The sequence below is a fragment of the Cryptotermes secundus genome, unplaced genomic scaffold, assembly GCF_002891405.2.
Source record: "Cryptotermes secundus unplaced genomic scaffold, Csec_1.0 scaffold299, whole genome shotgun sequence".
Taxonomy (NCBI): Eukaryota; Metazoa; Arthropoda; class Insecta; order Blattodea; family Kalotermitidae; genus Cryptotermes; species Cryptotermes secundus.
The window spans coordinates 174,623-189,058 of NW_019739215.1; the positions used below are offsets into that span (position 1 = coordinate 174,623).

Genomic DNA, 14,436 nt, shown 5'->3' on the forward strand with positions numbered 1-14,436 from the left:
TATCAGCTGCTGTTTTTATGTGGCATCAGTAAAATGAGAGAGAGCATTTATAACTGACTAATGGAAGGGCCGAAGGAAGAAAATGGTCGTGGTCTGTTTCAAGGCACTACCCCGTCATTTGCTTGGATAGACTGGCAAATATGGTACATACCCAGTTGCACTGTTTCTTTAACCATTCAACAGGTCTTTTTCTTTTTTCTTTTTACAAAAAAAAATCTCTTAGACTGTATAATTTATTTTCAACTTTGTTGGACATTACAGTAATAATGCTCTCTGTATCAAATTGACACACATATTTTCTGGCCGTTTCCAGTTCGTTCAGTGTATCAAGAAATGTTGCTTTATATTTTGCAACTTCTTCTGACGTAGTCAAATGCTGATCTAACACCTGGTCAACTTCCTGGATTCCACAGACATGAAGAACACTGTCACATGTTGTGTAGTCCTTAAACTGCACTCCAAGAGGTTGCAAACTGAGCCAGTCATCCTCTTCATCGTCACTGAGTTTCACTGCACTGTTGTTGTTACTGCTGACATAATCATTTGAGCAACCACACTTCACAAAGCAGTTCTTCACTACAGTGGCTGTTATATATCTTCAGGCTTCATCTATGTATCATCTTGGAATAGTCCCCATCTGTCATGGCTACAGTCTTCTGAATCATCTGCTTTCTGTAATGACACTTGAATGGATGGATGGTTCCAAAATCTAAAGGTTGTAGCTGGCTGGCACAGTTATTTGGGGGAAATGCAGCTTTGATATTACTGAGAAGTGTGGTGGTCTTTGGATGGGTAGCATGCTGATCAATGAAAAGCAAGGCTTTGCGGTTTTTAGTACCCAGTTGTCTATCTGGTTTTTTGCAGTAATCTTTAAATATTTTGATGGCCATCAGCAAATTTGTATTAGCTTCGTATTTTGTAGGCAGTCTCTTGACATTCTTGAAGCAACATTGACGTCTATAATTTCTAGTTACAAGAGGTGGCAATTTATTAGTACCATCAACCTTGCCCACAAGTAGTACAGTGACACGCTGTTTAGGTATTATACCACCATAACGAGTGTCTCAAAAATTAAAGGTCTTGCTGGGTTGCTGATTGAAAAATACACAGGTCTCATTAGCAGAAGGGGGGGACATTTCAAGGGTTTCAGTAGAGGATTTACTGAGCTTCACGCAGAACTTGATGCAGACACGTTGCTCAATTTTGCCATCCATCACAGACAAAATGAAACACGAACTGTAAAAAACATTCCATTTTCACAGTATGGTGTCATGTGGCAGACTGATGCAGTGGGCTTGCGGAAATGTGATCTTGACCTCCCCTCTCATCTTCTTTCATGGAGGCAGTTTTAACAGTAACAGTCCGGGAACTTTGCGATAGTCTTGTGGCGGAAGTAAGGGCTAGGGGGCTAGAGCATGGTGCTGTCCAATAAGAAGGGGCTATTGGATAGTGCTGTATTTTGGTCCAAATCCTTCTTCTGCCCACAAATCACCGTAAAGGTGGTGACTGAAGTGCTTTTAAATTTTAGAAGAAAAATGCGACAAACTGTACATTGAACATTCTGAAGAATTTTGAACAATGTTTAATGTGTCATGAGTACGTAGATTTTTTATATTTGGGACCTGATTATTAACGTTTAGACCAGACTTATTTCATCTCTGGCTTGAATTGTTTGTAACCTATATATCTTATATTGTATGCCATAGGATTTGAGTTTTGGAAAATCAGCTATAATGGCTTCAGAGAAATCAGATATTCACAACTTTTCTTTAGTATTCCAATTTGAACTTATTGAATTCATTCTGTTTGATTCCAGATGATTTGATAAATGGGAAACTCAACAGTGCTGTGAGTGACTGGGCAGAAAATAAGAGTAAGGCAGTAGAAGAACAAGATACAGGAAAGGAACATTCGCAGAATACACATCAACAGTGTGGTAATAATAGCTTATATTGCAGATACTGTGACAGGAACTTTCATTCTTGTGATGAATTCTACCATCATCATCTGTGTCATGTTCAGCTACCAAATGTAATAGCCCAGCGACTCAATCCTTCCTATGTTCGTCGTATAATTTCAAACAAGGCATCAAAGAGTGGACACAAGAGGAGAAGATGTAATTTTGCTCGTAAACACACCAGGTCATACATAGTTCCAAAAGTTAAGAAGAGTAAAGTAAGTGAACCTTTGAAATTGACTCTTAAATTGGCTACTGACGCTACTACAGATAAACCATCATTTGAAGTTATACCACAGAAGATTCTTATAGGACCAGGAGGTCTATATCCTACAAACGGAGTCCTAGACGAAGTTAAGACGGAGGTTGTTACTCAGAGTGAAGACGTGGAGTGGAATAGTAAAAGTGTGGAAGGGGAAGGGGAAGAGAAAGGGGAGGGGGCGGGACGGACGTCAGAAAGTGCATTGGAGTCATCGGAAGAGAACAGTGGCATTAACAACGTGGAAAGTGTGGAACAGGACGAGAGTGAAGAAGGGCTTGAGAGTGAAGAGGAAGTGACCAAAGATAAGTTTGAGGGGGGAGTTGAGAACGAAAAAGAAATTGAGGACACTTGTCTTGATGCCATAGGTGACTTGAACTTGGATATTGATCATCAACAAGGAATTAGATCAGCATGCCCCAGTCCAACTCCCAGTGAGCAGCTTCGCCCAGAATTTATTGCTCCTGAAGAAGGATCCTGTGATAGTCTGCCATCTCCAACAATGGTTGAAGTCAGTAATACAACCTTAGCAGAAGCTGGCTCACCAGCATTTCCCACAACATCACCTGCACCGCCTCCAACCTCAGGAGACTCCAGTTTTCAACATTCGGCATCAGCACAGAATCAGCAATCTCCATCTGTGGATAATCCAGAACTGCAGTCTCAGTCTGGAGGCAGAGATGAGCACAATAATGATCAAAGTGATGAAACATCCATACCTTCAGAAACGGGAAATTTCAATTGGAATGATATTGGCAGTGTACCTACAACTGCTACTGATGATCCAACATCGAATACAGAGAGAATAGAGGAACGAGATCCTTTAATGATACCAGAACATACATCAGCAGATCCAGGGGTTGAGAATGATAATTCAGGAAATTTAAGTGAAGGAAGTTCATCAGAGTCCCTGCTTCGTGGCTTCCTTTGTGATCCTTCAGGTAGTGATAAGACTATAGCAGTAACTACACCAGCATCTGGTGTAGCTGGAAATGTAATTGATGGCTTAGGTTCAGAATATATTTCATTAGAACGCCTTGGAGAAACTGGTGCATTAGCATGCTGTGACGTGTGTGGTGAACAGACATCAAACTTGGAAGAACATCGGGCAAGGGCCGGACATTATAAATGTGGACACCAAGACTGTGGGAATCAAATGTTTGCAAATTTGGGTGAATTGGCGTCTCATCAGCACATCGCTCATGGCAACAGTGGACAACCTCCGTCACAACAACAACCATCATCATCTCAGCAGTACCCAATACCACATCACCAGCCACCACCTGTGCAACAGTTGGCTCAACAAGTTCAGCGTCTACCAGTTCCAGCACAACAGTTATCTCCCCATCAGATGAACCATCATGCACCACAGCCAGTTGTCCAGCAGATGTCTCCACAACTTCATCAACTGATGCCCCCCCAGCAGCCTTATCCTCAGTCTCCAGTTCGGCGTCCACCTCCTCTATATCGTGTGCCAGGATCTGCAAGTGTACCTGGAACACCTCAAGGAATGCAACACCAGTATCCTAATCATCCACAGCAAACCCAACAGCAGCATATGATGCCACCACAAATGTACAATCAACAACCCTACCCTCAGCCTCAGAATAATTACCCTGCACCTGCAGGTTCCTTGCCCACTCCCAGGCCTTATGGTAATATGGTTCAACAGCTAAATCGTCCACGGGCCCCTTCCCAACACAGTATGCAGCGACCAAATATAGTCCAGCAGCAGCCAAGAATGGGGTTACAACAGAAACGGCCAGCTGTTGTGCCTAATCAGCCTGGTAGCTCTCCAAATAAACAAAGAAGGGTGGATGTCCTTCTACCAGACAGACACGATGATGCTGATTGTCATGTAATAGCATTGCAGAAAAGGACAGACAGTGGACCTGTGATCGGAAATGTTCAGGGTGCTGCAAATAACACTGGACGACCTGAATCAATGATTCACTTAACAGATTCTATCACACTGTCTGTGCGGCAGCCTCAAGGAGGATCAGGTGCTGGGCAGCCTATAGCAGGTGGAGGGAAGAACAAAAGTGATGCAAAGGCTGTTGCTAATATTCTGGCCACCCGAGGCATTACAGTCACGCCTGCAGGAGGAACAGGGGGCCGTAGTGGGACATCGCAGAGTCCACAGCAGCAACAGCGGCAGTCACGGCCACCTGCGGCAATGCAGTCAGCAGCACCTGCTGTGTCACAGCCAGTTACTACCCTTAACTTAAACTCTGCCATTTCTATCATAGCTCAGCCAACTGCATCATCATCCAGACAGCAGCAGGTAATAACAGTTTATACACATGCAGTGGAGGGAAAAGATTTATTCTTTTGGGTACATAAATTGTGGTCTCTTCATACTACATTGCTGTTATAATACTGTTAGATACAACAGTGAGGATTAGCTGATACATTAAAGTATACTGCTGTCCCTTCTCCCAAGATTCTTTCCAGCTCGTTCTGTTTCTCTCCCTTCGAAATGTTCCTCTTTTCTTCCTTCCTCTTCTTTATGATAAGACAGTTCAGGTAAATATTATTTAAAGCATGTCTTGCTGCTTTGCTGACTTTGAATTCTGTATTTCTTTTCAAACTGAAACATAGTAAATGTATTAAATCACTTTTCCATTTAATTTCTATGGGACCAGTATGAGAATGGCTTGACAACAGACTGAGTGACACTAACTGGCCAATTCAGTTCTTTAAACACATTATCATAAATATATATATAAACATAAACATATAAATAAATTCTGGGATATAATACCTTGCAGTCTGTTGAAAGTCAACTGATGTTTTGGTTTAATGTTTGGTTCACTCTTCAGCCCCGAAGATGTAGGTGACATGTTCCTCTGGAAAGTTGGTTGTTTTCAAAGGGCTACACAGCATTGTATCCCAGAAGGTAGAATGTGCAAAAAGAACTTGGCCATTTCCACATCATGTAACACAGAAAAGAGACATTTTCTACCCAGCCCCTCAGAATTGAACAGTTGTTTTTGAGATTGTAGTCCCAGTGGAGATAAATATTGCAATCAAATTTTGTTGCTTTATGAACATTAGAATTTTTTTTTAGAACAAACATCGGAATTTGTCGAAAGAATTATTTGTGGGCACAAGTTGCCTTAGAAAAATGACAGTTGTTGCCCTAATTGAGAGACAGAGCTCATTCTGTGCTCGTTTTGAAGCTTATAAGATGCCCTTTCCAGTTACCTATTACACCAATATTTTCAGCATAGTTATGTTTTGAAGGATTTCAAATTTCGGTCCTTTGAGGACCATAGCTTGCTGTCTTCCAATAAATCATAATGAAGTAGAAGTAACAAATTGTTAAGCAGTGATTCAGTGAATTATTCAGTTGATTTACATCTGTATATTGAAATCCACATTTTGAACATGATGCTTTCTCAGTGAATATTTATTATAATGTATTGTCACGTGAAGGAATGACTGTAGATGGGGTTTGGAATGGAAAATGGATTTATTGGTCACTTTAACACGCGACTCTTGGCTACACCTAATTATAGTGCCATCTCTGATCTCCACCCTTTACAAATCACTACAGCACAGGTGAAGTCTTTCCAGTCTACTGTGTCTTCACCAGTCGTTCCCTGATAACGGCTTCTAACAGTAGAGATTCTTCGGTGTCCGCGCTCACTTCATTACCCGCTGCCTCTACAGAAGCAGATATGTCTTCTCTTCACAGACTGCCTCACAACCAACTTCTAAACTTGTCATGGTTATAACATCTCAGCACGCGCCGCGTAGAAGACACTGTTCCAAGAGTTCCTCTATTGTTGTGCTCGAACTCGTTGCCGTGGGAACCTGTTTGTTTCGCGGTCGCTACCTAGTAACGGGTCTACGCACTACATTGCTTCCTCCTTACTGCTCTTCATCCCAAATACCCTAAAAGCCTACCGCCATTTAATCTTTTCCAAAGACAATGCTTGTGACGTATGTGGTCGGTCTCGCATGTCGTTCCCCGTGGTTCGGTTCTCACGGAGATTACTCTCCAACTGCTATCGCTGCTTCCTTCTGAAGGATGCTCGTCCCGAGCGGTTCCCTCATAAAGTGCCAGTTGGTCCTGGTTTGCTACCATCATCCGTCATTCTGTCGGTTCGGGCAAAACTAGCTAGAATGGCCGGTGATCTTAATCTCCGGCTCTTGCTCTGTGTGCAGTCATTTCTTTCGTTTCAGAGAGGGTGACCCCTCCACAATGTCTAGTCACTCATTCCCTGTAAATCGATGGAAAACTCGACCACTCGCTTTGCGACCTCCAGTGTGAAAGTCTTTCTGACTGTCATGTTGAAAGGAATGGAATGGTGCGTCGTCCCTCTGTGCTCGGCGGCGGCAAACTTCTTCTGAGACGCGCCGTCCTGGGTCCATTTCTTCAGCTGTCGGTGGCACCCTACAGCTGGCTGCCAGCCCCCATACCGCTTTTCACTGCGGCCTCTTTTTGAAGGACCTCGTCATGCTTTGCTATGGTCGCTATGTCCACTGAGGTTGGCTCCTTACTTTCCAAACAGGCCTCTGTCACTTCTTAGCAGGCCATCATCTCTTCGCCAGGCATTCATGCTGGTTCCCATTTGTTTCTGATGAGCGTCCATCTTGGCTATTATTTCTTCTTGAATGGTCTCTGACCCTGGCTTGATGGATACCCATCAGGGACAAGAGGGTACTTCTCATTATTGGTTTTTATTTCAGCTTCGTTCTTGGTTTTCAGCCTTGCTGTCAGTTCTTTTTCCGTTCCTTTAGATTATCGTTTTCATTTCTCCTTTCATCTCTCGGTTCTTATTTCAGCCTGCAGCTGTACAATCATCTGTTCCACATCAATTGTATGGCGAAAAACTTCTTACTGCGGTCTCCACATCGTGAGTCGGGGTTCAACCAGTTCTGACACCAACTGTCACGAGAAAGATTGAGTATAGAGGGATTTTGGATTAGAGATTGGATTTATTGACCACTTTAACTCACGACTATACTTAATTATCATGCCATCGTTGATCTCCATATTTCACAAATCACTACAGCACATGCCAAGACTTTTCAGTCTGCTGTGTCTTCACCAGTTGTTCCCTGGTAACGGCTGCGAACGGAGAAGATTTTTCATCTTCTGCACTCACTTCGTTAACCACCAGCTCTCAACTGAACCGAAGAAGTTTTCTCGTCACAAACTTCCTTACGACTGACTAACTGAAAGTCAAAGTCAAAGTTACTGTTAGACCTGCGGTTTACTGCCAGTCAATTTCTCTTGGCGCCAGGCCCCTCAAGATTCACGACCAGAGATTTTGTTAGCTGAACGCTTGCAGTCATAGTCCTTGTGTAACATCCTCTCTGTTGAGAAGACGAGGGTTTCTCTTATGAATATGCTTGGTTTTTTGTCAAGTGTGTATATGGAATATATAGCATGTTATTGAAAATTCTTCCTATTGCATTATATACAACTCCTCTATCAGTCCAGGGTTTGGAAAACAGATCATGACTATCTTATGTACACGTATCTTATACTACAACAGCAGCCTAGTATTTTCTGCCTGGCTTCACCTTGCCCTATACTACAAACATGTTGATTCTCAAGTTTTTGTGTGACTTCTTATTGCTACCTGCACAGTTTTGTTATATAGTCATATACATACGGAAGGTTGAAAACCGTGTGCAAATCGCGTACCGATACGAACCTTGAAAATTTTCCAGTGGTGCGTAAACCTTGTTTTGCGGGCGCTGCAGTTGTAAGAGGTAGGTGTCTTCCACTAATTCCCAGGCGAGGCAAGCATACTCGTAGGTAGTTGCTGATCTGATCAGTGCCTTATGGAGGGTTATTTTATTGTTCCTCTGCCTCCAGCTCAAGTCCTCCCTCCACAGACTCCCATGTAGAACTTTCAACTAACTGCTTATAACATCTCGGCACAAACCACTTAGAAAACACATCTCTTCCATTGTTGTAGTCCAGTTTTTGCATTATTAAGAATCTGCCTCCTAACAACGGGAACGTGTTTACCTAGCCATTGCCCAGGAACGGCTGTGGTATATCCGCCAATCTCGCGGTCCTTGCATAGTAACGGCTCTGCACGCTGCGTTACCAAATATTCCATCTCTTAAGCAGGATGTCTCTTCCAAACTTTTTAAGTTTTTGAATCTTGAAGTTTTTCCTGTAACTTTCTTAAAATCTTAGCATCAGATGATTAAGAAACCACACTTGAATTGACGTTTCCAGATATATTAAGAATTTTTGTTTGCCCAGTATTTCCACCTGTTTCGATTTTTCTTGTAGGGTGCTTCTCTTATGGCTGGCACCATTCATTGTCTCTGTCTGGTGCCTGGTTTTGGTAACTAAGCTGCTGTTTGAATGTTCAGTCATTTGGTTCAGTCTTCTGTTAGGTGATGAAATTTTGAGATGATGCAGTGTTCCAAGTATTAGATCGGTTTGATCTTGAACTGTGAATTGCATATCAGGATTGGAGATGAAAGTTGGTATAGCTGTGACTGCCTGGGTTTGTGAATTTATATTGGTAGCTAACAAAATTAGAGAATTTCATCGTCACATGTCTGTTGTTTACGGCGAACACAGCATGTCACGTTCGCTTGTGCTGGCATGGCATAAGAGATTCCGAGAAGGATGTGTGTCACTGCAAGATGATGCTCGCCCAGGACAGGCTCATCGTGTCATCACTCCTGATGTTATTGCTGTGTTGGCTGGTAATATCCGGGGAAACCGACGGATCACTGTGGAAGAAGTTAGTATTTTGATGGGAATAAGTCACAGTTCCGTACACACCATTGTGACAAAATACCTGCTGTACCACAAAATCTGCGCGCAGTGGGTTCCACATCAACTCATGGAGGAACAGAAGACTCAGAGAATGGCTACATTACTGGGTCACTTGCAACGATACCATGAGGAAGAGTATGCTTTTCTGCCCCGTATTGCCACTGGGGATGAAACTTGGTGCCACAATTTTGAACCCTAGAGCAAACGGCAGAGCCAAGAGCGGAAACACGTGAATTCTCCCGCACTGAAGAAATCCAAAGCTGTACACACAAGTTCCGGTAAAGTGATGTTGTTCTTCGACTGCAAGGGCCCTCTGCCTGTCGAATTTCTCGAGCATGGGGCCACAATCAGTGCACAGCGCTATGAAGACACTGCAGAAACTGAGATGTGCCATAAAGTCAAAACGGCCTGGAATGCTATTGAACGGCAGTACCCTTCTTCATGATAATGCACTCCACTACACTGCCAGCTCTGTGTGAGGAATATGCTGCAGAGATTTGGTTGGGAAAGGCTTCAACATCCCCCCTACAGTCCAGATCTCTCCCCATGTGATTTTCACATTTTTGGAGACCTGATGAGAGACATTCATGGACATTGGTTTGCATCGGACGAAGACAAGTGACTGGGTAAAGATGTGGTTCCATAGACAGCCCACCAGCTCTTTCAAGGATGGGATTGACCCTCTTATCTCCCAGTGGGAAAAATGTATTAACAGTTTTGGAGATTACTTTTGAGGTAAGAAATGATCTTTAATATGTTTTGGCTTCTGGCCCATTTTCATTTGACTGCCCCTCATATTTCGGGTCTTCTGTTACTGTTTATTTTATTGTTTAATATTGACATTTAATAATTTATTTCCCTCCTTTTTTCTGTTGTATTGGCATTCATTCAGATCCTTGTTCTGATTTGTAGACATTCTTATATCTGTGCTTATCTAAAAACAAATACATCTCAGTTCTTCAACAGCTTTGGCATCCTTTTGAAACCTTCATATTGAATATTGCTTTCTTTTATATCTGTGGTTTCGGGCAATGAAGCTGTATTTTACCTGCATTAAGATATTTCTAAGTATTTTAAAAATGGTGTTAAAGAAGATACTTCATAGAAATGAGTCTAATTTTTTCTATTAAAAAGTATTTGCTTTAATGCTGTCTTATATGTTCTTACTGTAGAAGCACAGTTTAGTCACATAAAAATAAGTTTCAGAAATTGTTATTGCTTATTTATATACTCTCCTGGTGGTTATATTTTTGAGAATATTGTCACGTGATGTTAGCGACCATAGACTGTTAGGATTGGTTATTGGATATATTGAACACTTGCAGATCTTAACTGCAAGTAACTATAGCACTCTCGCTAATTTACGCGTTCTACACTTCACTACAGCACGCACTAAGTCTTCTCAGTCTGCTGTATCTTCACCGGTTGTCACCTTGTAACGGCTTTCAACTCTGTAGCATCATCACCCTCCATGTTCTCGTCCTTACTGCGCCATTACTTAGGAATGGCTGTTGTATAGGAACTTATTTCGCGGTCATTGCCTAGCAACATGTCTACATTCCACATTGCTCCCTCCTTAGGACTATTCGTCCCAAATAGCATAAAGGCATGCTGCCATTTATTTTTTCCTAGGGTTCTTGTGACTTGTGCGATCGGCTTCGTTTCCCATGCTCGGTTCTCACTGTGATTACTCTCCAATTGCTACCTCCTTAAGGCCGTTCGTTCCAACCGGTTTCATGATAAGGTGCGAGCCGGTCGGGGTCTGCCACCATGAATCTATAGGGTTCCGCTTGATCCTGTTTACCACATCATTTATCCTGGTGACTACCTTGTACGGGCCCTCCCAGGAGGATTAGAGCTTAGGCGATTTCCACTTCATGCAGGTTGTGCAATAGAACCGCGCTTTGTCGTCCTCATGGTAGCCCGCGTAGTTGGCCAGTCGTAACGAGTTTTCATCCGGTCACTGGCGAGCTTCAGGTGTCGGCAGTCATAATTGTGGATGTCGTTTAGGTGGTCCACTAAATTTGTCACATGATCGATTGTGGGTCATTCCTGGTTGAGGGGTGCCCAAACAGCAGGTCTCAGGGCATGCAGAGTTCTCTCCCGAACACTAGGCTAGCCGGAGTGAAGCCCGTAGGGTCGTGAGTGGATGCCCTGTAAACAAGGAGGATGTGGCATCCCAATCCCTCGGATGGGTTGCGACGACATTTCGTAGGTGCTTCTCGACCGTTTTAATGTATCGTTACACCATATCATCTGACTGCGGGTGCCAGGGTGTGATGGTTATCTTGCTCACTCCCAGGCGTTGCAAAGCCAGCATTAGACGGGAATTTGTAGTTACGCCCCTGGTCATTATGTAGCTTCCGCGGTACTCCGAAACAGCAGAAGAAGCTGGTGACTAGCTTCCGACACTGTCAAAGCCTCTTGTTCAGGAATGGCGTATGCTTCCAGCCATTTGGCAAAATAGTACATAACGATCAGGAAGTATCCGTTTCCTTGGTCGCTTTGTGGAAAGGGCGCTGTTGTGTCATTGGCTATCCTTTCAAATGGGACCTCGACGTACTGATGCGTTTGGCCCTGATTCGTGGTTCGGGGGTTACCACTGGCTGCACAGCCATCGCACTGCTGGCATAATTTCTCAACTACATTTCTTGCCTGGAGGCAGTAGTACCTTTGCTGAACCTCATTCAGGGTCTTGTTGACGTCTAAGTGACCTCGTGAAGGCCCACCATACAGTACAGACAGCACATCGTTCACTCTGCTTCGAGGCAGAATTATCTAGGCTGTTTTTAATTGTCCGTCAGATTCCCAGTGGCGCTCTCATATGCCATTCCTCACAGCGAAGAATTTCAGTTGCGCCCAGTAGATTTTGTGTATGGGGTTGCGATCTGCTGTGCCTTACCATTCTGTGCACTGTCCGGTCTCTGCTTCCTCCAAAATTGGCCCTGTGTCCTGGTCATTCAGTTCTGTTCTCAAAGCAGCTGGATCATAACCGGCCACGGCTACAGCTGCAATAGTTCATGTTTGGTTGACATCTGCGTGCGCCTCGACTTTGTGGGAGTGCGTACACTTTTATCGGCATGATCGTCGGGAAACGGCATCGGCATTGTTGTGTTCTTGGCCTTGATGGTGCACGAAAGTGAAGTTGTGCTCTTGCAGGCACTGAATCTGTCAGGCAGTTTGCCCTCCGATGTTCTTAAAACTCATGAGCCAGGTTAATGCAGGGTGGTTGGTGCACAGGTGGAACTCCTGTCATTAGATGTACTTATGGAAATGTTCCAGCATCTTTACGATTGCAGGTAGTTCCCATCAGGTGAGGCAGTAATTTTTCTTAGCCTTTTTCAGTGTCTTAATGTAGTAGGCTATTTTCTTATTGCTAGTGAGGTGGGACTAAGTCCCTTGTACTGCGGCCACTTCTGGCCTATTGTACCAGCCCCAGATGGCTATTACTCGCTTCTTTCTGCCCTGTACTTGGGAGAGCACTCTTCCAATCCCAACGTTACTCGCATTTGTGTCGTTACGGACCTCATTCTTGTCTGAAGGTATGCAAGAATAGGGACAATACAGAGGGCCTCCTTTAGTGTTTTGGAGGTGATGTTAATGGTTATATATTTCTACAGTTTTGTATCAGACAAAATGGTTAAGGTACCAACAGCAGTACCTCATAAACATTATGTTCTCGATTTTTCATGGTCAGATTATTCAGTGCAAATTCCATATTTTCACAACAGTGTTCAATACTTGTTGAATTTATTTAGTGTAACACGATTTCATCACATACATAGACAGGAACCAAGCTCTTACCTATGTCTCACTCCCTGTTGGAATGTTTTTAGTGTGTCCTTCACATTTTGTGACTCAGTGATGAGTAATGCTGCAAGTTGAGAGGGAATAAAGACATGACACTAGTATGAACTGTATTTGGAATGTTGTGTGTGTGTGTGCACTACGTGTTTTTTCCCTTCTTTTGCCTTTCATTTGTAGTTTTAATTATTCTGTGCCTAATCACAGGGAAATTTTGCCGTGCCTCATGGGCGAGGAAATGTGAGCCGAACACTGCAGCAGCAGATGGAACGTCCACCTCGACCTCCTACTGTTGACTTGACAGGGGATGGTCCACCTCCACCCCCTTTACTGCATAGTGTCTCTAGAGGAAGAGGAAGGGGTAGAAGTATAATGGGACGATTCACATGCCAAGTATGTGACAAAGCATTCTCAACGCAGGAGAGCCTGACTCAGCATATGACTCTGCATCGCAGCCCTGGCAAACTTCCATATAGGTGAGAATTGTCCTGATTGTAAGTAGAGACATTTTCATTTATTGAAAGAATGCGAAAGCTGAAAATGGGGTAATTATGGTGACATTATAATCAAACTTTTAATTGTCATCAATATTGTTAGATGGTAAGTTATATATTGGTGTATTTTATGATGATGTATGTAACATTCAGTGGCAGGATGTGAAAAGGCGCCGTTATCCCACAGTTTAAAGTGTTCCTGAGGATTTAGATGGAGGAATTGGGAAAAGCCTTGAAAAACCTTGGAGTAGCAGGTGATCCCAAGATGAACATAGTATGACTCAAGATTACTAACATCTGCATCACAATGGGGGTAATTGGGTTGATTAGAGCTGAAGGGACTGAAAGGACACTGGTGTAAGAAGTGTGAATTCAAAAGTACTGTCTGCACATAATTATAGTTGTTTGGTAGGCATTATAAACTGTTTCGCTGTAGATCATGTGACTCGCCAAATGAACCATCACATTCACCTGCAAGAACAGAAGCAGAGTGGTCAGACATGGCGAAACTGTGTCAACGAAATTATAGGGATCAAGTCAGGTCAGAGACACATGGCGCGGTGTCCATCTGTGATTTGTTCGGAGTGTCATACTTTATCCCAGAAAAATTGATAGTCATAGACTGGCCTGTTAGTTTAATTTTATATGTTGACTGATCTGTTATTTAAAAATGTGTATTGCTTTCGTCATTAAGTGTGAGAATAAGTGTGAACAGCGAGTTAGAAGTAGGTGCAGAGGATGTGGGCGTAGACTAACAGAGGGTATTAACTTGAACAGTGTTCTTATTGTGAAATTCATGGAGTCAGATGACTACACAAGCACCTATCATAAGGTTCACAGTTTTTATAATCAGTACAAATTTGAATTGAGGTAAAAGAGAATGATAAAGTTCAGAGGATTGATAGTCGGGCGGCATATGCACTGTATTGTATGGTACTTCAACCAAAGAAAGCATTTAGTAAATTATAATGAATTACAGCCCTGAAGAGGCTGAGAAAAATACAGAATTTGTCAGGATACCCAGACTCTGATCAGACTGGGAAGAATAAGGATGAGACTGTTTCATGGCACTGCTTTGTCATTTGCATGGAAAGACAAAGGAACCACAAAATAATGTCAGGATGACTGTATCTTGTTACACTTGCCCACAAAGACATGT

The 14,436-nt window shown here is 43.0% G+C and overlaps 1 protein-coding gene across 6 annotated transcripts in view; it reads left to right on the plus strand.

The window, feature by feature from the left end:
• Nucleotides 1-14,436, plus strand: part of LOC111871695 — a 68,184-nt gene that overhangs the window by 46,385 nt on the left and 7,363 nt on the right. For all 6 annotated transcript variants that reach the window (XM_033754358.1, XM_023864958.2, XM_023864957.2 and 3 more), the window contains 2 exons: nt 1,817-4,500; nt 12,991-13,259. In XM_033754358.1, coding sequence (XP_033610249.1) covers nt 1,817-4,500; nt 12,991-13,259 — 2,953 coding nt within the window. The remainder of the gene's footprint in view (nt 1-1,816; nt 4,501-12,990; nt 13,260-14,436) is intronic.